Source organism: Salvia splendens, chromosome 20 (assembly GCF_004379255.2).
Source record: "Salvia splendens isolate huo1 chromosome 20, SspV2, whole genome shotgun sequence".
In the NCBI taxonomy this organism is placed as follows: domain Eukaryota; kingdom Viridiplantae; phylum Streptophyta; class Magnoliopsida; order Lamiales; family Lamiaceae; genus Salvia; species Salvia splendens.
The window spans coordinates 4,801,500-4,822,224 of record NC_056051.1 but is presented as its reverse complement, the minus strand read 5'-3'; the positions used below and the strand labels follow the sequence as shown (position 1 = coordinate 4,822,224).

The 20,725-nt window shown below is 37.6% G+C and overlaps 1 protein-coding gene and 1 long non-coding RNA gene across 3 annotated transcripts; one reads left to right on the top strand and one right to left on the bottom strand.

Annotated features, from left to right (window-relative positions):
• Positions 1–997: 997 nt before the first annotated feature.
• Positions 998–3,131, top strand: LOC121780951 (platelet binding protein GspB-like). Of its 2 annotated transcripts, none has more exons than XM_042178615.1 (7): positions 998–1,512; positions 1,596–1,730; positions 1,928–2,038; positions 2,219–2,332; positions 2,402–2,458; positions 2,574–2,732; positions 2,842–3,131. In XM_042178615.1, the coding sequence occupies exons 1-7, from the start codon at positions 1,111–1,113 to the stop codon at positions 2,941–2,943; spliced, it is 1,080 nt and encodes a 359-aa protein (XP_042034549.1). In that variant the 5' UTR covers positions 998–1,110; the 3' UTR covers positions 2,944–3,131. The 2 variants fall into 2 exon arrangements, with proteins under 2 accessions (XP_042034549.1, XP_042034548.1); XM_042178614.1 differs by having other exon boundaries at positions 2,216–2,332.
• Positions 3,132–13,410: 10,279 nt separating this feature from the next.
• On the bottom strand, positions 13,411–15,218 carry LOC121781189. The gene is made up of 3 exons (XR_006046154.1): positions 13,882–15,218; positions 13,716–13,798; positions 13,411–13,584 (listed from the first exon to the last, which is right to left on the bottom strand). It is a non-coding gene; the product is annotated as an uncharacterized LOC121781189 (long non-coding RNA).
• Positions 15,219–20,725: the final 5,507 nt, after the last annotated feature.

Here is a 20,725-nt window from a genome sequence, read left to right as displayed (position 1 = left end):
GTTTGTTATCGAAATCTTCTGATGTGATTTTATTTACTTATTTACTATATTCAATTTTTTATGAATACTATATGATGAACTTTTATCAATGTATATAATTAAATAAAGCTAAAAGTTAGTCTTAAACAAAAACCAAGGAAAAGCTAGCAATAGTCACTATATATAAGTCAATAATCCAAAAAATAAGTACTACAAACTAACAATACTATATTATCAAAAAAGCAACAAAACAATAATGTAACAAAAAACTTTACTACTTTGTTATTTGGTTAAAAATGTCATGACAAAAAATCGAAAACTAGAATCAACAAAAACCTACGTAAGAAGACAATTGGATTGGTAACATACACATTTGTTAAACAAACAAATGTTGTGTATGATGTCCATCAGTATTACATAGAGAGGGTCGGTAGTGTAAGGTTGAACATGTCCGTTCACTGATGGCCGACTAGAGTTTCGACACGTGTTATTCATTATTCAAATCCAAAACAAACTATGAGAACATAATTGACATGCAACGCAAGAGGGAGGTGTCGGTGCAAATGGGAGAGGCCAAAGATGTGTGCCTAGCCTAGCTAGGTTGGCCGTAGAGAGCGACAGATAGTAGGAGTTGGGCTTTTACTACCGACCAATAAGATATATTAATACAGTTTGGTACATTTACTCCAATCTCATCACTGAACTCTTTTACCCCTCCGTCCCACATAATTTGAGACACTTTGATCGAGCACGAATTTTAAGAAATGCAATAAAAAGTGAGTTGAAAAAATTAGTGGAATGTGAGTTCCACTTTTATATATTAGTTTTATAATTAAATGTGGGTAGGAATGAGTTAGTGGAATGTGGGTTCACAATCAAAAATAGTAAAAGTGAAATGGGTCAAATTATGTGGGACGGCCGAAAATGGAAAACTGGGTCAAATTATGTGGGACGTAGGGAGGAGTAGCATATATAACAACTAATAAGGAAGTAAGTTTGTAGCATTATGAGTGGGAGAGAAGAGATTGAAAAAATGAAAACAGTGAATGCAGACGCAGCAGCAGTGGAGGAAGTGCGTGAGATCGCAAAATCCTACTAGTGAAGGAGAAGGCAGAGCTCTTCTTCAACTCCATGGATCTCGACGGGAACAGGGAGATCAATCTGGATGAGTTCTTGTCATTCATGAGACAACAAGGATACTACAAGAAGATGCAGAACTGCTCATTCTTCCAGATGCTCGACACCTCCGGCCGCGGCACACTGGCTTTCATGGACGTCATCACGTTTTATTACATCATCAAAAGCGGCCGCCCTTTCTGCGACTCCTGCCATCGCTTCATTCCCGGAACGTTCTTCTCCTGCGTCAAATGTTTCAATCAACTCCGAGATTCCTTCACTCTGTGCACCTCCTGTCATCTCAACACCAACAAGTACCACCACAAGCACGACGGCCGCTCTGCACTATTCTTGGACAATTTTACCCTTCTTCAGGCCACCAAACCTCATTTACCAATTACTACTACTACTAATCAGGTCCACCTAAATTAAGATTTTTTTTTTAAAGCAGATTAGATATTTTTTTTAAATGACCTTGATTTTAATTTGTGTGGGTGTAGGAGGCTGCTCATACTGAACCACCTGATCTATCAACTACTGAAACTCAACAACCATTATTATTAATGGGAAAAGGTGATTCTGTTTCGACTTCTACTTCAACTTCCACTTCAGAGAAGAAGCATGTGAATAGTGAGGTATGAAATTTAATAAAGCCTGAGATTCTGAACAGTAGTGACAAGTATTGGTGGACAGACCAAAAAGAAAACTAGACCACAGAGTATTAATGACCATTGGCTAAAGCAATATGATTCTAGTGAACGGTCAACCTAAATTTAGTTTCTTCTTCTTCTTTATTTTTGTAGTATAACAGATTAATTGATAATTTTTGTAGGCTGCTAATAGTGGAATATCAATAACTGCTAAGACTCAACAACCATTATTACTGGGAAAAGGTGAATCTGCTTCGACTTCGACTTCTAAGAATGGCGACATGAATAGCAAGGTATGTAGTACTAAAAGTAGGTGATAGAAATTAAAATTAATACGGAAAATTAAAGGCTATTGCAGAAAATAAAGAATCATAAAAGACTTCATTATGTTCTTGTTTGACTCAATTACTTTTGATTGATCTAACTGTATCCTTCAAATTTCAATGAACATACTCTCTTCATTCCATCAGAAGTCTGCTACTAGTGTAACTGTAACCCCGGCCAAAAGTGTAGCTAAGACTTCGACTCCTAGTGCACGTATCAAGAGCAGCCATGATCGAAATGCAATCGTTTCAGCAATCAAGCCGGTTCGCTTTTCGTAAGCCTGTCTTTTCGTCTGCCCATTTATAAATTTATAATTTGTGGGTGTTTGGCAGGCTGCTTCAATTTCAACTTTGAAGAATGATGACCTCGCTATGTACATGGCGAGTGAGGTACGTATATGTAGTTCAATGAAGCACAAGATTTGGAAATGAAGAAAACTAATTATCTCTTCAAATTATTAATTCCCAAAGCAAAATACTAGAATCGTTTATGTTTCTTTGGCAGATGTATAGAATAGTTCGTGAGCAGCAACAGTCGCCTCCGCCTTCACAGCCGCAGTCGACTAGTCCTCTTGTAAATCAGTTACCCAATGTAAACGTCAATAAAATTGAATCTACTACTTCAACTCCCAATACCATTTGTGTGAGGCCCCCAAATCAACAGGTTATAATTAATTACCCTACTTATTTTTCATTCTACGTTACATATAGAAATTTTTGTTGTTAATTTGATTGAACTTATAAATTAAAATGAATGTTGGTTGTTGAAAAAGGTGACGTGGATGAAGGCAGCGAGTGTCGCATTAAAAGCGTTGGATGCGATCGTCGCCATTAGCAGCATCGCCGGCGCCGTCTCTGCCTGTACGATCATGTGATCATATCAAAGGCGGAGTATCTATTTTCACAAGTTACAAATAAATTACCAAAGACATGGTTTATGGTTAGCAATTAGCATCACATGAATGATTGTAACTTTGCGATTCCGAAAGACTTTAAGTACTACTATGCTTATGTTATTCATAATTAAATACTCCAACACTTTAACTTGGTTGGACACAAGGAATTTAATTTTAAAAGGCGACAATTTTCTTATCTTCGTTACAAAGTTTGATCCCTAAGAGCATCTCCAAGGGAAAGGGTAAATGGCATAAAATTTCATGCTTCAATGAAAAGGGTATTTGAGGAGGTATTATACCTTCTTTGTTAAGGTGAAGTTCTCTTAACACGATAAACGGTAGTCGCGGGAGTTTTGCCCGTCGATCAAACCAAGAACAAAGATGAACAGAAAATAAAACGCGAAAATGGAAAATAAGTTTATAATATTTCTTCATTGATTGAAAGGAATAACAAAGGCTCCTATTTATAATAGGGATAACCTTACTTAATTATCAAGAAATAGGAAAGATATGCTAAATCAATAATATATGAAATAATAGAGATATGACATATTCAGTAGATATACTCGTATCAACTCCCCCAGTTAAAATCCATCTTGTCCTCAAGGTAGAAGCCAAGAAGGAGGCATTCAATGGTCTTACTCGAGGTGACTTTGTTGATCTCAAACATTCTCCACCCACCTTGTATTCCCAATTGGAGCAAAGCTCTAAGTTGACACAATATTTCACTTGAATTCAAGAACCGGCACAACACAAAATGGACTACACTAAATTGGATTGGATCGCTCCAAATACCACCCAAACACTGCGTGTTGTTTCGCGGAGGGATCAACCGACCATCGGCTTCGAGCGCTACTGATCGATGACCAATAATCATATGTTCCGCTCTGATCAAGTCATGACCCACCACACGAAGCAAATTCTCTTGTTTTGGAGAAGACTCTCTAGATACCATCTGCTTGAGGCTCCTCTTTCCCTTGCCCATAGCCTCAAATTCTTCCACTTTCTACACGTCGTATTTATCCCACAGTCGATATACCGTGAAGCTTGCACGTTCAAGCTTGTTCAAAGATGCTTGACCTTCCGGTGGTGGAGCCGATATTTCCTCTTCAATTGCCCTTTCTGCTTCATTGATATACTCGAAGTTGGCGACTTGAAAGGCTTGTAAAAATCCATCCTCTTCTTCAACGTCTGATAAATCCTCTTCCTCCACATAGAGTTTTTCTTTCTGCCTTGTAGTAGCAGATTTCGATTTCTCCTCTACTGATATATTAGAAGCGTCTTCTCCATATTTCATGGACTGATAAGCAACATCCATGGATTGATCACCCCATCATTGGGTTTATTGTCCTCAATCATCACCATATCGAAATTCAGAGGACAAGTGACAACAACTTCATCAAGAATGAACTCATTCATGGGTTTCAAACTGCCATACACTGCATCGTTGTCGATGCGGCGGTCGATTGCATCAAGGCTAGACTCCATCCTTTTGCACCCCTCCAATAATTGATCAAGCATCGCTTCAATCGGGTTTGGCGCAGTGGTGGCTGGACGAGGTGGCCGCGGCGCGGGCTGATTCCATCCTGAGTTATGGTTGGGGGCAGCGGCTGATCGTATGCCGAGATCTCGTGGAAGGGGCGTTGTCCCGGTGTCTCCCAGTAGGCAGGTGGGTCTCAGAAAGTAGGACGACGTCCGAGCGGTGGTGGCGAGTACATATCTGACTCATAGGATGGCGGATGTTGATATGAGGCGGTCTGGCGCATCCATGGTGGGTCCCAACTAGTGGGCCGTCGGGCGTGGTAGGGCCGTAGGGGTACCCGGCGGTTGTATATCGCGGTTGTCCAAAGGTCCCCGTTGGATACATAGATGGAAAGTGACAATGGTGACTTCCGTCGTGGAGATCTCCTTCGCCAAGATACGTCGATTGTGGAGGATGAGCTTTGTCCATGAGTTCGAGGATGAAAACACCAATTGTTAAGGGTGAAGTTCCCTTAACACGATAAACGGTAGTCGCGGGAGCTTTGCCCGTCGATCAAACCAAGAACAAAGATGAACATAAAAGTAAAATGCGAAAATGGAAAATAAGTTTATAATATTTCTTCATTGATTGAAAGGAATAACAAAGGCTCCTATTTATAATAGGAATAACCTAACTTAATTATCAAGAAATAGGAAATATATGCTAAATCAATAATATATGGAATACTAGAGATATGATGATATTCTGTAGATATAGTCGTATCATTTTTTTATTTTGAGAATGTGTCTTTACCTTTTCTTGATAGAAAAGGTAAAAATAATTAGTAATTTTTATTTATCTTCTTTCCTTGGAGTCCATTACTTTTTAAGAATGTATAATAATATTTTTGAGAAGGAAATTAGAAATATATCTTCTCAATATATCTTCTCAATATATCTTCTCTTGTTCATATGCTTTTAACATGAAACCTGGTGCAACGAAATGGAGGCGTGTGGACAAGGCTTGGAAAGTGTCAACTCTGACTGTAGGCTATTTAAATAATTGTAAATCTCATTTTATTCCATGTTGTTTATATATAAAATATCTCTTAGACCTTGTCGAGTTTGTTGCAGTTCGATTTTCTAGCAAAATGATATACGTACATCTTTCTATTTTTATACATTTGGCAGTCAAATGCTAGGACTTGATTTAGTAAAATTCCATTGTAATAACTTATTTTCAAATTAATTAGGCTCCTATTGCACTACTATAATATTCAATGTGTAAACTTTAACTTTAAGAGCATAGGCATAAGCGTGCTTAGGGGACAATTAAGTAAAATGTAAAATTATGATAATATTAATTGGCTACTTTGAAAGTTGTGAAATACTAAAATTTAACCAAACTTTATGATTTTTTTAGCTATTTGCTCTAAAATTTAAGTGATTTTGCATGCTCTCAAATATCAGCTCAAGGTTCGTTCTAATTTTATCTCTTAAAATATTTACATAAACAATATCTACAAGTAAGACGAGGACCACATAAAAGTCATCGGTTTAATTAACTATTATACACGTCTCATTCTTCCTAATTCAAATATCTCATTCAAATATCTCTTAGAATACTCCCTCCGTCCCACTTTAAGAGTCATGCTTTGTCATTTCCGTCCGTCCCAATTTAAGAGTCCCATTTAAAATTTACCATGTTTAGACATAAAATTTAACCTCACTGTTGATGATATTTATACTAAAATGTCATTACTTTCATAAAAATAAAACAAAACAAAATCCTAAACATACAAAAAGTCAAAAGGGTTCTACTTTCCACTATCTCACTTCAATTATTGCGCACTCCAACAACCACTACCTCACTTCAATTATTATACACTCCAATAATTTCTTAAAACTCGTGTCCTAATTAAATTGCAGTTCTAAATTGGAATGGAGAGAGTACTATTGAAACTATTGTACGAGTACTATAAAAAATGGAGTAAATTGTTCTGACATATTTTTAATTTTTTAGTCAGACGTCCAAAGCTGAGTTCCAGTTAAAATAGTCACCTTGGCGCCATTATTAAATTATTTTATATTACAACTAAGTCCTAATCTAATATTTATACTACACCCTTAAATTTTAAAATGAGTAGATGAAATTAAAGCTCATAAATTTCAATAAATAGTAGACAAAATATCAACAAAAAAGTAATATCGTCATTATGTTATCATATGATAATTTTCGTGAGTTTTTTTATATCAATATAGTGTATTACAAATATCAATAATATGGCGTGCGGATATCAACACAAGTACAAGAAAATATCGATAAAGTTTTATTGATATTTTACATACACTATATTGATATTTCTTTTTGGATTTGTTGATAAAATCTGCCATCAACATGTACGAAAATTGAAATATAAATTATCAAATTTCATCACTCGAACATCGCCGGAACATATACAATTGAGATCTCGTTATAATCCTTATAAAATTATCTTTAATTTGATAAATTGTTTACGAAAAAATAATTTAAATCGAGAGAGTTACATAAATCTAAAGTTTTGAGATGATTTTGATGAGAGAATTGACATTAATATCCTTTAAATTTATTTACTAATTATTTAAATTTAAAATATAATATACATGTCATTATTTTAACTATCGGATCTCTTAATTAAATGGCTAAGAATTGATCTTATTTTTGCATTCTTAATTAGTTAGCAATTAATCCTAACCCGAAGTTATATACTCCATATACTTAGATTTTAATGATTCAAGGAGTATTTTTTTATAGTTTAATCAATATTCATCAAATCAATTAATGTAAAACGTAGTATTACATATTGTTATGTGCCAGTGCCATTCAGCCCGATTTTAACTAATGGGCCTTACTTTGTGACTATATTGGGCTGAGTAGTTACAAAAGCCGAATTCCATTTTCTTCCATTCGATTCCAATTTACGGAATCAAACCAATATTTACAATTTGTTTTGTTTCTTCCCTCAAAAAATAATAGTAATATCTCAATTTTTATGAAAGTTTCACAAAAAAACAAATAGTCAACTTAGGTGAAAAAAATTTGAAGAAAAACAACAAATATAAATCTCATTAATTAGTAAACACGGTTGACGTCGTTCCAATCGTGCATTATCTAAGTATCAATTTCTCCAATGAGTCAAAAAAATTTATAGGCGAAGTCGCGAAGATAAATAGACTTATCAATTCCCCATTCAATTAAAAATAGTTTATTATCGAGTAAAATTAACTAGTCATAAAAGATATATATATATATATATAGGGTTGTGATCAATTGAGATTTTTTAGCTTAATTGAGAATTGAGATGCATTATTAGCCACTCATTTTTATTAAATGAGTGGTCCAGAATTTACCACATGGAAAATATTTTTACATTAATTAATTGTGAAAGGGCAGAATGGTAATTTCATCATACATTTTATTTAATAAATATTTTTTTATTTTTTTAAAAAAAATTAAATTTTTTTTTCGATTTTTTATTTTTTTATTATTTTTATTTTTTTTGTCAACTACGTATACAATTCATGTCAACTACACACATATAATGTCAACTACATATACAATTCATGTCAACTGCACATATATAATGTCAACTACATATATGATTCATATCACCTATACACATATAATGTCAACTATAAGCTGTTGACATTTGATGTGCAGGCTATTGACATTTGATGTGCAAGGCTATTGACATTTGATGTGCAGGCTACACATCGTAGTTGACATCGCGTGAAAATTAAAAAAATTAAAAAAAAATTTAAAAATTTTTTTAAAAAATTTTTAAAAAAATAAAAAAATAAATTTTTTTTAGTTGTTGACATTTTAATACGAGTTGTTGACATTTGATATTCTGGCTATTGAAATGAAATGACGATAATACCCTTAGTTGATATAATCTACTTGTAGTTGACATTTCAAAATGAGTGGCTAAAAATGCATCTCAATTCTCAATTAAGCTAAAAAATCTCAACCTAACAAGACCCTATATATATATATATATATAGGGTAGTGATCTATGGCAAACACCCCTTAACCAAATAACTAGAGAACAAATCATAGCCACAATATCAAAAAAATCAAGGGCTAGTATTAATTTTTGAATTTAAGGAGAAATTAGTTCCCTCAATTACAAATTTACTCCATAATAACAAGGCGGGGGTATTATGGTCATTGCATAGCCAAAATCAGGTTTGGAGAAGAGTGGCGACGAGCTTGCCGGCGGGGGATGCAGCGGAGGTTGGGGAGGGAGAGGTATTCGAGGAGGACGTGGCAGCGGAGGACATCGGCGAGGTTGGGGGAGGAGGGGGCGCGGAGGAGGGGGTTGGGGACGGCGAGGAGGGGGCCTCTGTATTTGCCACGACTTTCACTTCAGCTGCCGATAGTCTTGCTGAGAAACCAGAGAAAACGTGGTTATAGTGATGGAGAAGACGTGACTGGAGCTCGACATTGGCTGCCAAAAATGAATATTGATTAATATTGTTGATTTGTGGGTCGATTTGGACGATGTACGTCTCTAGAGTTTCTTCTGCTTTTACAAAATTGAATAAGTAGATCACAAGTAGAAAACATGGGAATCTCATACTTGTAAACTGCTTGCAATTATTATTTTAGTGGAAGAAGAGATGAAGCATATATAGAAGCTGATGATGATGACCATATAACAAGACTGAAGTAAAATTACGCTAAGAGTGATGTGTTTTGTAAATAAAAGTGAAGTAAAATCATGCTAAGAGTGATGTGTTTTGTAAACAAGAGTGAAGTAAAATCATGCTAAGAGTGATGTGTTTTTTAAACAAGAGTGAAGTAAAATCATGCTAAGAGTGATGTGTTTTGTAAACAAGAGTGAAGTAAAATCATGCTAAGAGTGATGTTTTTTTGTAAACAAGAGTGAAGTAAAATCATACTAATAGTGATGTGTTTTGTAAACAAGAGTGAAGTAAAATCATGCTAAGAGTGATGTGTTTTGTAAACCAGAGTGAAGTAAAATCATGCTAAGAGTGATGTGTTTTTTAAACAAAAGTGAAGTAAAATCATGCTAAGAGTGATGTTTTTTTGTAAACAAGAGTGAAGTAAAATCATACTAATAGTAATGTGTTTTGTAAACAAGAGTGAAGTAAAATCATGCTAAGAGTGATGTGTTTTGTAAACTAGAGTGAAGTAAAATTACGCTAAGAGTGATGTGTTTTGTAAACCAGAGTGAAGTAAAATTACGCTAAGAGTGATGTGTTTTGTAAATAAAAGTGAAGTAAAATCATGCTAAGAGTGATGTGTTTTATAAATAAAAGTGAAGTAAAATCATGCTAAGAGTGATGTGTTTTGTAAACAAGAGTGAAGTAAAATCATGCTAAGAGTGATGTGTTTTGTAAACAAGAGTGAAGTAAAAACATGCTAAGAGTGATGTGTTTTGTAAACAAGAGTGAAGTAAAATCATGCTAAGAGTGATGTGTTTTTTAAACAAGAGTGAAGTAAAATCATGCTAAGAGTGATGTGTTTTGTAAACAAGAGTGAAGTAAAATCATGCTAAGAGTGATGTTTTTTTGTAAACAAGAGTGAAGTAAAATCATACTAATAGTGATGTGTTTTATAAACAAGAGTGAAGTAAAATCATGCTAAGAGTGATGTGTTTTGTAAACCAGAGTGAAGTAAAATCATGCTAAGAGTGATGTGTTTTTTAAACAAGAGTGAAGTAAAATCATGCTAAGAGTGATGTTTTTTTGTAAACAAGAGTGAAGTAAAATCATACTAATAGTAATGTGTTTTGTAAACAAGAGTGAAGTAAAATCATGCTAAGAGTGATGTGTTTTGTAAACTAGAGTGAAGTAAAATCATGCTAAGAGTGATGTTTTTTGTAAACAAGAGTGAAGTAAAATCATACTAAGAGTGATGTTTTTTGTAAACAAGAGTGAAGTAAAATCATGCTAAAAGTGATGTGTTTTGTAAACAAGAGTGAAGTAAAATAATGGTTATAACATAATTGTATTATTGTTAATCAAGAATGGATCTCGTATCATTAAATAGAAAACTTAACAAAATCAAGCTAATTACAAGTGTAGATGTTAAAAATGTATAAGTACAAGGAAAGAACTCAACATAAATTCAATAATACTAATACAAATCCAAATTCATGTTACACGTTGCTTTCGTGTATTGAGTGAGTGTCGGACGTAACTAGAAACAAAAAAAGTTACTACTACAGTCTACACAATCCAAAGATCTCTCTCTACAGACACTACAGCAACAGTGATTGAGCAAGAACAGAATAAGGTAAACCAAATGGGCAAGGCAAGTTAGATTCGTAAACAACACGAGTAGTAGAGGCAACGCCATGATCTTGCACCTGTTTTTCAAGCAGCGCAACAGCTACGAGGACTATTTCACCCGCCGCCGTCTCCATGCGCGCACCATCCCAAATGCTCGCATGTCTCTCCATGACGATCTCCTCCTCAACGGGTCTGCTCTGCGTCTTCTTTTCTCTTTTAATTTGACATTTTCTGTCGTGATGCGAGATTTGATCTTCAATCACTCGATTATTATTTGTTTGCCTGATGAATTATGATGCGGTGGTGCAGGTATTACCCGACTCGGCTGTGGATCGGAACGCCGCCGCAGCAGTTTGCCCTCTTAGTTGACACTGGCAGTACTGTTACTTACGTTCCTTGCTTGACTTGTCAACAGTGTGGAAAGCATCAGGTTCGCTCTCATATACTGAGCATATAGTGATGGGGATGCAGCCGTGAGAGGCAGGCAGCCCGGAGGAGGGTGTCGCCGGAGAGGAGGTGCAAGCTGCTCCGTCACCTTTTTCGTGAGAGAAGGAGAGAGTGTGTGTTTGTGTGTGAGCGGGAATAGTGTGTATGTGAAAATATGAGAATAGAGTTAGATTTACTAAAATATCCCTATGCAATTTTTATTAACTAAAAATGTTTCCTTATTTTGATCATTGGATTAAGATAATGAGTGGTTGAGATTTGTTCTCTAGTTATACACTTAATATTAATTATACCTTGATCACTACTCTATATATATATATATATATATATATATATATATATATATATATATATATATATATATATATATTCTTTAGGTTCACTAAATGTGTATCACGTTTTGAGTTTGATAGAGGTTTAGTAAATTAGTGTCCCGCCGTATTAAATCATTAATTAGTTGAAAACATTGAACAAAATATAATACATTCATCCATTCTATAAAAGAAAGTGAAATTTTCCTTTTTAGTTTGTCATACTACAGATGTCACATTTTCATTTTTAGAGAAAATTTCCTTTTACAATAATATAAATATTAATTTAGCCTATCGTCCGCCCCATTGCGGGTGCTCTTAGCAATTATATTGGGCCGCGTAGTTACAGAAATGATATTCTTGTTCTACTTTTCATTTTCAATTTACAACATCACATACCAGTCAATTCTGCACTAGATAATGCTCAGAAAATCCGAGACAGGCACAAAAGTTAGTAGAAAGCAATAAATATTAATCTGTCTCTTTTATAATAGAAACTTTTAAAATGGGATATCAATGTGAAATTGATAAAATAATGGAAAATAATATTTCCTAAAGTATTGTTAATGAAGAATGAGTCATATCTCATTAAAAAGAGAAGAGTTTCCTAAAATTGAAAGTTTATAATTTTAAGGGACGTAGCAAATAATAAATGTTTTTATTTCTAATAGACGATGAGTGTATTTTCTTTAATATAAATGAGCTTCCCATCTGACACGTAGAAAGAAAATACTATTTCCTCCACCCTCGAAAAATAGTCTTATTTGTGAACGGCACGAGTTTTAATTCTAAATTGCTAAAGTGAGAGAGAGGTGTGAGAAAATGTGACTATTTTTGTGGACACCCTAAAATAAAAAAAAATGAGATTTTTTTTTTCAAAGACAGACTGTAAAATGCAGTAGAAACAAAAAAAAAGTTGTCCTTAGGCTGCTTATTTAGCTGATTCTGGATCTAATGGGACTGGAAAATCTAGGAACCGGACCTAATAAGTTCTGTTAACCAGCCAGTTAGTTTTGGAATCGAAAACTAATTTTCTTCAATTTCAATTCGGATTAATACAGGTAAAATTTAAACAATTCAACAGCTACAAAAATTAATAATCCAACACCTAAAAATGTAACAATACATGAATTCTATACTTAAAAATTGAAATTAACACGGAACAAAATGCAAATCAACAATATTCATGATCTATACCTAGAAATTCAATAATCCAACACCTAAAAATTTAAACAATTAAATAACTAAAAAATTTCTAACACTTAAAATTTCTAATAAATCAATACTTAGAAATTGATTACTGCAATACAGATAAAATTATATAATATAAAATTAAAATTGAAATTTAATATGATTCTCTGATAAAATAGAAAATCGATTAGGACAAAATTTTGTAACCGTGACCAGATCAAAAACTGATCCTCTAATTCTCATTCTTCATACTCGCACTACTAGAAAATTGACTTTTAATGACACTTGAAAATGTGAGCAGGAATATGTTTTTATTACACTTTATCTATAATCACACTTTGTGTGAGTGTGATGACAGTAAATGTAAGAATAGGTAACGTGTAATAATACACATTCTATTACCATACTCATAAATGTGAAGAAAAACACAATCTCATGTCACTTAAAAGTGTAAGGATATGATCAATGTGAGCACACCCATTATTATATCTAAATATCTACAGAATTCCCCTCACAAATATTGATAATTACATTTTCACCTACAAACATCCATAATTTACAATTTTAACCTACATATGTAAAAATTATCTTTTCATCCTTCAAACATTTATAAATTGCATTATTTGATTTTTCTAAATCTAAATATATATAATTACATCCATTTTCCAACGTACTATCAATTCCCCATGACATTTAGCATGACTTCAAATACAAAACATATTTTTATATAAATAACTTATGTAATAGTTTTCATGAAATCAAAGTATACAATATTAAATAAAAAGGTACAAAAAAGGTTCTAAATGACTATACAATTTATGTTTCACTTAGGTTTTCTCTTAGAAGCTCCTTATTGTATCCGCACTAGAATACTTGGTTAACTTCATCTTCGCACCAACATCATGTGTTCCTGTTAAGATATTAGAAACACAAAATATTAACATCAATTTGTGTCAATAACATATCTTAGCAATGATAGCTCAAAAATTGCTACATTCCATAACATCATAAATAAGGTCAAGAAAATTACTAAGGTGTTACCTGCTCTTCAGGACAAAGAAAATTTATCACACCGGGCTCAAATTGTTAATGAATTTACAAACAATCTTTTACTTGTCCGTTTCCTAGTGAATTTTCAATAGTCTATAAGCTTAAGTTCCAGGTCCAATCAACAAAAATGAAACAAAAATAAAAGGTAAAGAAGTACCTCTATTTCCAGTAGCTCTTCCTCAAGCTTGACCACTCTTGCATCTGTTTCCAGCAGCCCTTTATCAAGCTCTAACACTCCCTCTTAGTTAAAAAATGTTCGATTTTTCATCTAGTCGGATTTAGTTATTTAATTGGCCTCAACTATTGCCTATAACATAATAAGCAAATCAATCAAGCATTGGATCATAGGTTTAATTTAGACATATATTTGATTGGATTAATTAATTTAAAACCAGAGATTATTATTATCATCACTATTTTTAACTTTAAATAAACAATAGGGAAAAAGGGGCAGTGAGCAAGCAAGAACCCTTTCCTTCCTTTTAGCCCTTCACCACAACATGTAAATCATCACAACTCACCTTATCACTCCTTTTCATCCATGTGAACACACACACAACCATTTTATCAACACCATAACAGCAGGCAACATGATAATTTGTAGGCAACAACAGTACTGTGTATCTTAAATTAGGATATAAGCCACCAAGCAAGAGCAACCCCCAAACAGAACGAAAAATCATAGCTTGTCCTCATGCTTTCCTTTCCATGTTTTGTGAATAGCTATAATCCCTAATACCAAGCTTCATCCATTGTACACCTAATCAACGGGATAGATGCGAGCTAGATAATGAGAGTTCAGAGACTTAGCTTTAGGGCCGATTGGTGGACGGTGGCTGCCTTGGCGGCGCATCCAGGCGACGCCGGCTGGGATCGCAGCTAGCGGAACCGCAGCTCGACGGAGGGCCAGCGGTGCGGGCGGAGTGGAGCTGTGGGTGCAGAGAGAGAGACGAAGCTTCCTCTCCTTGCCCACGGTGGGACACCAGCAACGAAGGGACAAGAGGCAGCGGCAGCGGGCCGCGGTGCTTCAAACGGACAGCCAGCTTGGCGGCAGCGGTGACCGACGGACGGCGAAGGGAGAGGCGCCGCCGAGTTCGCCTCGATCTAGGGTTCCTTTCCAGACGCTACCTCGACTCGAGAGTTCCGATTGGAATTTGAGATGGAGCTCGCCGGAAGGAGAATTCACAGAGGGTAAAATGCCGGCGAAGCTCCGGCAACCCGTCGGGAGTAGAAATCGCGGGGAGAAGAAGGGCGACGAAATTTCGATTTTGGGGATTCTGTGTCAAGAAAGGAAAAGGGAATATCCTACACACCAAGAAAGGAAAGAAGCATAAACCACTCTATTCTAGGAAGAAGAATCAAATCAATAGGGAATTGATACAATTAGAATAAATTGATCTTTTCCATATTTATCTTGTATTTACAACTATAAAAGGGAGTGCATTGTACACAGTGAAATATAAGATATACAACAGAAATCCTACGATACTTACAATGTTTTCTACTACCAATCTCATATCTCTTGATTACCATCTTTAAGATGGTATCAGAGCAGGCATTTGAGATGGGGACTCAGAAATACGACGTTCCCCATCGTCCCTTTTCCCAGCCTTGTTGATTAACCTTCAACCCTCAACCCTGCAAATCCAAAACCAACCATGTCAGACTCCGAAAACTCAGATACAGAAACACCAAAAAACCACCCAAACCCAATGAATTTTCCAACGGAATTTGCTGCACAATTTGCAGAATTCCTCAAACAAAGTCTCAGAATACCCGACAAAGCGGATTCATCATCGACCGCAGCCACACCACCAAATCCAAACCAACCAGAATCCTTTGGAGAAATCTCCATCAAAACCAAACTCAACGGGGATAATTACCCCCTATGGGTTAATCTTATGGAACGAGCGATTGGGGGGAAAGGTTTGACCTCTCACATTTCTGGAGTTTCAAAACCTCCCCCAACCAATGACCCCGGCTACGCAAGATGGCAGCAACGGGACCATTGCGTATTCAATTGGGTCATCAACAATCTCGAGGCAGAGCTCGTGAATGAAGTATCTCAGTACGCTACTGCCCGAGACCTCTGGGAAGGCCTGGCAGTCACCTACGGGAGCGGGGCTGATCCGTTTCAAATCTATGACCTGCACAGACAAGCCATGACAGTCAAACAGGGGAACATGACATTGGAGGGCCTATGGAACAAGATGCAGGATCTATGGATATCCATTGATTCCAGAGACCCCAGCCCGACGGACGTCGAGAACTACAACAAAAGGGAGCAACGACATCGCCTCTACCAATTCCTAAGTGCACTGGATGAAAAATACGCAAGCATCAAAAGAGAAATCATGGACAAAGATCCACTACCAACTGTCCGGAAAGCTTACGGGATGGTACGAAGGCATTCAATTAATGAAGGCGTCCTCGGAACCACAGAACCACCGAATAATGGCATCGGCTCTGGACTAGCGGCCACCGACCGAACCCGACCTCCACCACAGTCAAACTCAGCCCCAAACAGAACGTGGAACAGCCGAAAGGGAGACGAAGACAAGAGCAAACTCACATGCTCTCACTGTGGGGGGAAGAAACACACCCGAGACGGATGTTTTTTGCGAATCGGGTTCCCGGAATGGTGGGATGACATGAAAAAGGCAAGAGCTGCCCGAAATCGAAACGCCGGAGGAAGGGCAGCCGTCGCCGTCAGTGACCAACCGTGGAATCACGGTGTTCAAACGGCGACGCAGGGAGGAGCACCGATAGCGGCTGGAGCTTGGGCAGACGGTGGCGGCAGTCAACCGTGGTTCCAGGGAGGACAGATGGCGGCGCCTGGAGTCTGGGCAGGTGGAGAAAACCGAGCTTCCAACGCCGGCGGTGCCCCGGCGGGCAGCATCGGTCCACCACCGGCTGGAAATCGAAGTGCCGAGGAAGAGAGGGGATCGGCCATGGCGGCTAGGGTAACGAATGGAGGTAATGAGGGGTTGAACTCATTTAACCCCTCAGTTTCGAAGTTATATCATTTTCCACCCCAAAACTTAAGTCTATCTCTTTTTAGTCCTCCTACTGCTCAAGTCTCACAAAAACAGCCCCATCCATCCTATTTATCACATTGTTCACCCTATAAAGTCAAAACTGTGCATAATAAGTCCCTAAAGTCCCAAAATCCGAATTATAATTTCGATTTTGAGCCCAATATAGCATGTAAAAATTCTTTTCAAGCCTTAGCACTCTCGTCTACTTCCACCGAAACCCAGGACAAAGATTATCATTGGATTTTTGACTGTGGGGCGACAGACACAATGTCTTGGGATGCATCTGATTTTAAGGACATTTCGGGCACTAGGAAAAAATATATTAGAACTGCTAGTGGGGATTTAGCACAGGTTCAAGGGGCGGGCACTATTACCATTTCACCTAAATTGAGCCTTTCAAATTGTTTATATGTCCCCTCCTTGTCTCATAAATTGGTGTCCGTCAGTCAGGCGACAAGAGAACTTCACTGTAACTTACTAATGCAACCTGGCTGTTGCATTTTACAGGATACGAGGACGGGGGAGATAGTTGGGCGTGGCACTGAACACCGAGGACTCTACTACGTGGATGAGATGGCTCAACAGGGTACTGCGATGCTGACTCAAGGACTGACTGACAGACAGACCTGGCTTTGGCACCGCCGGTTAGGACATCCATCCATAGGATATTTACGGTTACTTTATCCAAATTTAGCCACTTCACACCCTTTGAATTGTGAGACATGTTTTTTGGCCAAAAGCCACCGACATTCATATAAACTCAATAATACTCGTGCGAAGTCTGTTTTTTCTTTAATACACTCTGATGTTTGGGGCCCTGCACCTGTTACTAGTAATAATGGCTTTAGATATTTCTTGTTGTTTGTTGATGATTGCTCTAGAATGACGTGGGTATATTTTTTGAACTCTAAGTCTGAAGTTTTTGATAAATTTACCCAATTCTATAGTCTCATACAAACCCAACACAAACAGAATATCCAAATACTTAGGACTGATAATGGGGGGGAGTATGTAAACACCAAAATGAAACAATTTTTCACTGAAAAAGGCCTTGTTCACCAAACCACCTGTCCATACACGCCTGAACAAAATGGGGTGGCAGAAAGGAAAAATAGGATCCTCTTAGAAATGACCCGAGCCCTAATCATCGAATCCCGTGTCCCACACTCCTTCTGGCCTGAAGCCATAGCCACATCAGTTTACCTTCTTAACCGACTCCCTACCCATATCCTAAATTTTAAACCTCCTTTGGATTTTCTCTCAGCCTATATAGATATTCCATCCTCTCTCACTCTCGAACCCAAAGTTTTTGGATGCACAGTATTTGTCCACATCCCAAAACAGAACCGATCTAAATTCTCACCGAATGCTGTCAAGTGTGTGTTTTTAGGATACGGAAAAAATCAGAAGGGATACCGATGCTATGACCCCAAAACACATCATCTACACACAACCTTGAATTGTGACTTTGTCGAATCTGAGTACTTTTTCCACCAACTTAGCAGTCAGGGGGAGAATAAAACTACAGACTCGCTAAGTTGGCTTCATACACCCTCATCCTTGCCCATCCCAACTCCTACTCCACCGCCACCCGATCCTACACCCGCCGGTCCATTGCCCATGTCTACACTGGATGTCGGTCCATCAGAGGAAGTTAATGTAACCGCCGAGACGTCTCTACCCACTCATATACAGTCTGAGGGGTTCGATGCTTCTACCCCACCATCATCTCCGCCTTCGAATCCTGAGGTAAGCTCTAGTACTCATATGAGTCCTCAGGTTAGTGCTAACGATGTGAGACAGGAGGACAGTGTGGCCCAACCGGATCCAAGTACAAGTGGATATTTACCGACCAGGAGCACAAGGGGTGTGCCACCAAAACGGTACTCTCCAGACTGGCAAGGTCCAAAGTCCAGATACTCAATAGCAAACACTGTTCAGGGACAATACACGGAGATGGCCAGAGCCTTCGAAGCAGCTCTATATGAGGAAGTACACATTCCTCAGTCGTGGGAAGAAGCAATGAGGCATAAACACTGGAGGGAAGCTATGAAGAAGGAAATGGATGCCCTAATCAAGAACGGAACTTGGGAACAATGTATCTTGCCAAAGGGAAAGAAACCAGTTGGATGCAAGTGGGTGTTCACTATCAAGCGACGAGCAGATGGATCAATCGAGAGATACAAAGCGAGATTGGTAGCAAAAGGGTACACCCAGACCTATGGGATAGACTACGATGAAACATTCTCCCCGGTGGCAAAAATGAGTACAGTACGCACCTTATTGTCTGTGGCAGCTTGCAAAGACTGGCCATTACATCAGTTCGACGTGACTAACGCCTTTCTACATGGCGAATTGAAGAAGAATGAGGAGGTGTATATGGAGGCTCCCCCAGGATTTTCGGGAGATTTCGGGAAAGGGGAAGTATGCAGACTAAGGAAGACACTCTACGGGCTAAAGCAATCACCTAGAGTATGGTTCGGGCGATTCTGCCAGGCCATGACAAAATATGGCTACAAACAGAGCAATGCAGATCACACTCTGTTTCTAAAGAAAAGGGATGGGAAGATAACGTGTCTAATCATTTACGTTGACGACATGATTATCACAGGTGATGACATCGAAGAGATCGAAGAATTGAAAAAGAACTTGTTCCAGGAATTTGAGATGAAAGACCTTGGTGCAATGAAGTATTTTCTGGGGATTGAAATCCTGAGATCAAAAAGGGGCATCTTCCTAAGACAGAAAAAGTATGTCTTAGACTTACTGGCAGAAACCGGACTACTCGAGTGTAGACCAGCTGAGACTCCGATTATGATGAATCACGGACTGAAGATCCTTGAGGGGGCTGCAATGACAGATCGAGAAAGATATCAATGCCTTGTAGGGAAATTGATCTACCTCGCCCATACGAGGCCGGACATTGCATATGCAGTAGGAGTTGTGAGCCAGTTCATGCACAAACCTCAGGAAGAGCACATGGAAGCGGCCCTTAGAATTGTGCGGTACCTAAAGGGGACAACAGGATATGGCGTACTACTCGAAAGGAAGGAGAACCTTGAAATAGAGGGGTACACTGACGCTGATTGGGCCAGCAACCCGAACGATAGAAGATCTACAGCTGGATATTTCACCTTCGTTGGTGGAAACTTGGTCACTTGGAGGAGTAAGAAGCAGAAAGTGGTGGCATTATCTAGTGCAGAAGCAGAGTTCCGTGGAGTGAAGAGTGGAATCACCGAGATCTTGTGGCTGCGAAGATTACTCACGGAAATTGGTTTCCCTCCAAAAGAGAAAATTAGACTTTTCTGTGACAACAAAGCAGCTATTAGTATCTCGGAAAATCCAGTCCAGCATGATAGGACCAAGCATGTGGAAGTTGACCGTCACTTCATCAAAGAAAATATAGATAGTGGCATCATCGAACTTCCATTCGTTCGGTCTGAAGAACAACTAGCGGATATTCTGACTAAAGCAGTGCATGCTAAGGTCTTCAAGGAAGTTCTGACCAAGTTAAGTATCGGAGATGCCGTTACTCAACTTGAGGGGGAGTGTCAAGAAAGGAAAAGGGAATATCCTACACACCAAGAAAGGAAAGAAGCATAAACCACTCTATTCTAGGAAGAAGAATCAAATCAATAGGGAATTGATACAATTAGAATAAATTGATCTTTTCCATATTTATCTTGTATTTACAACTATAAAAGGGAGTGCATTGTACACAGTGAAATATAAGATATACAACAGAAATCCTACGATACTTACAATGTTTTCTACTACCAATCTCATATCTCTTGATTACCATCTTTAAGATTCTGATCTACGGTTTTCTTTGATTTAGAGATTTTTTGGGTTGAAAGTTGAATTTTGTGAGATGGAATTGAGAGTGAGAGAGGCGACGGGAACAAGAGTATGATTGGTTAGGCCTTTTCAATTTAATTTTACGTTTGGGTCTCTTAATTAACT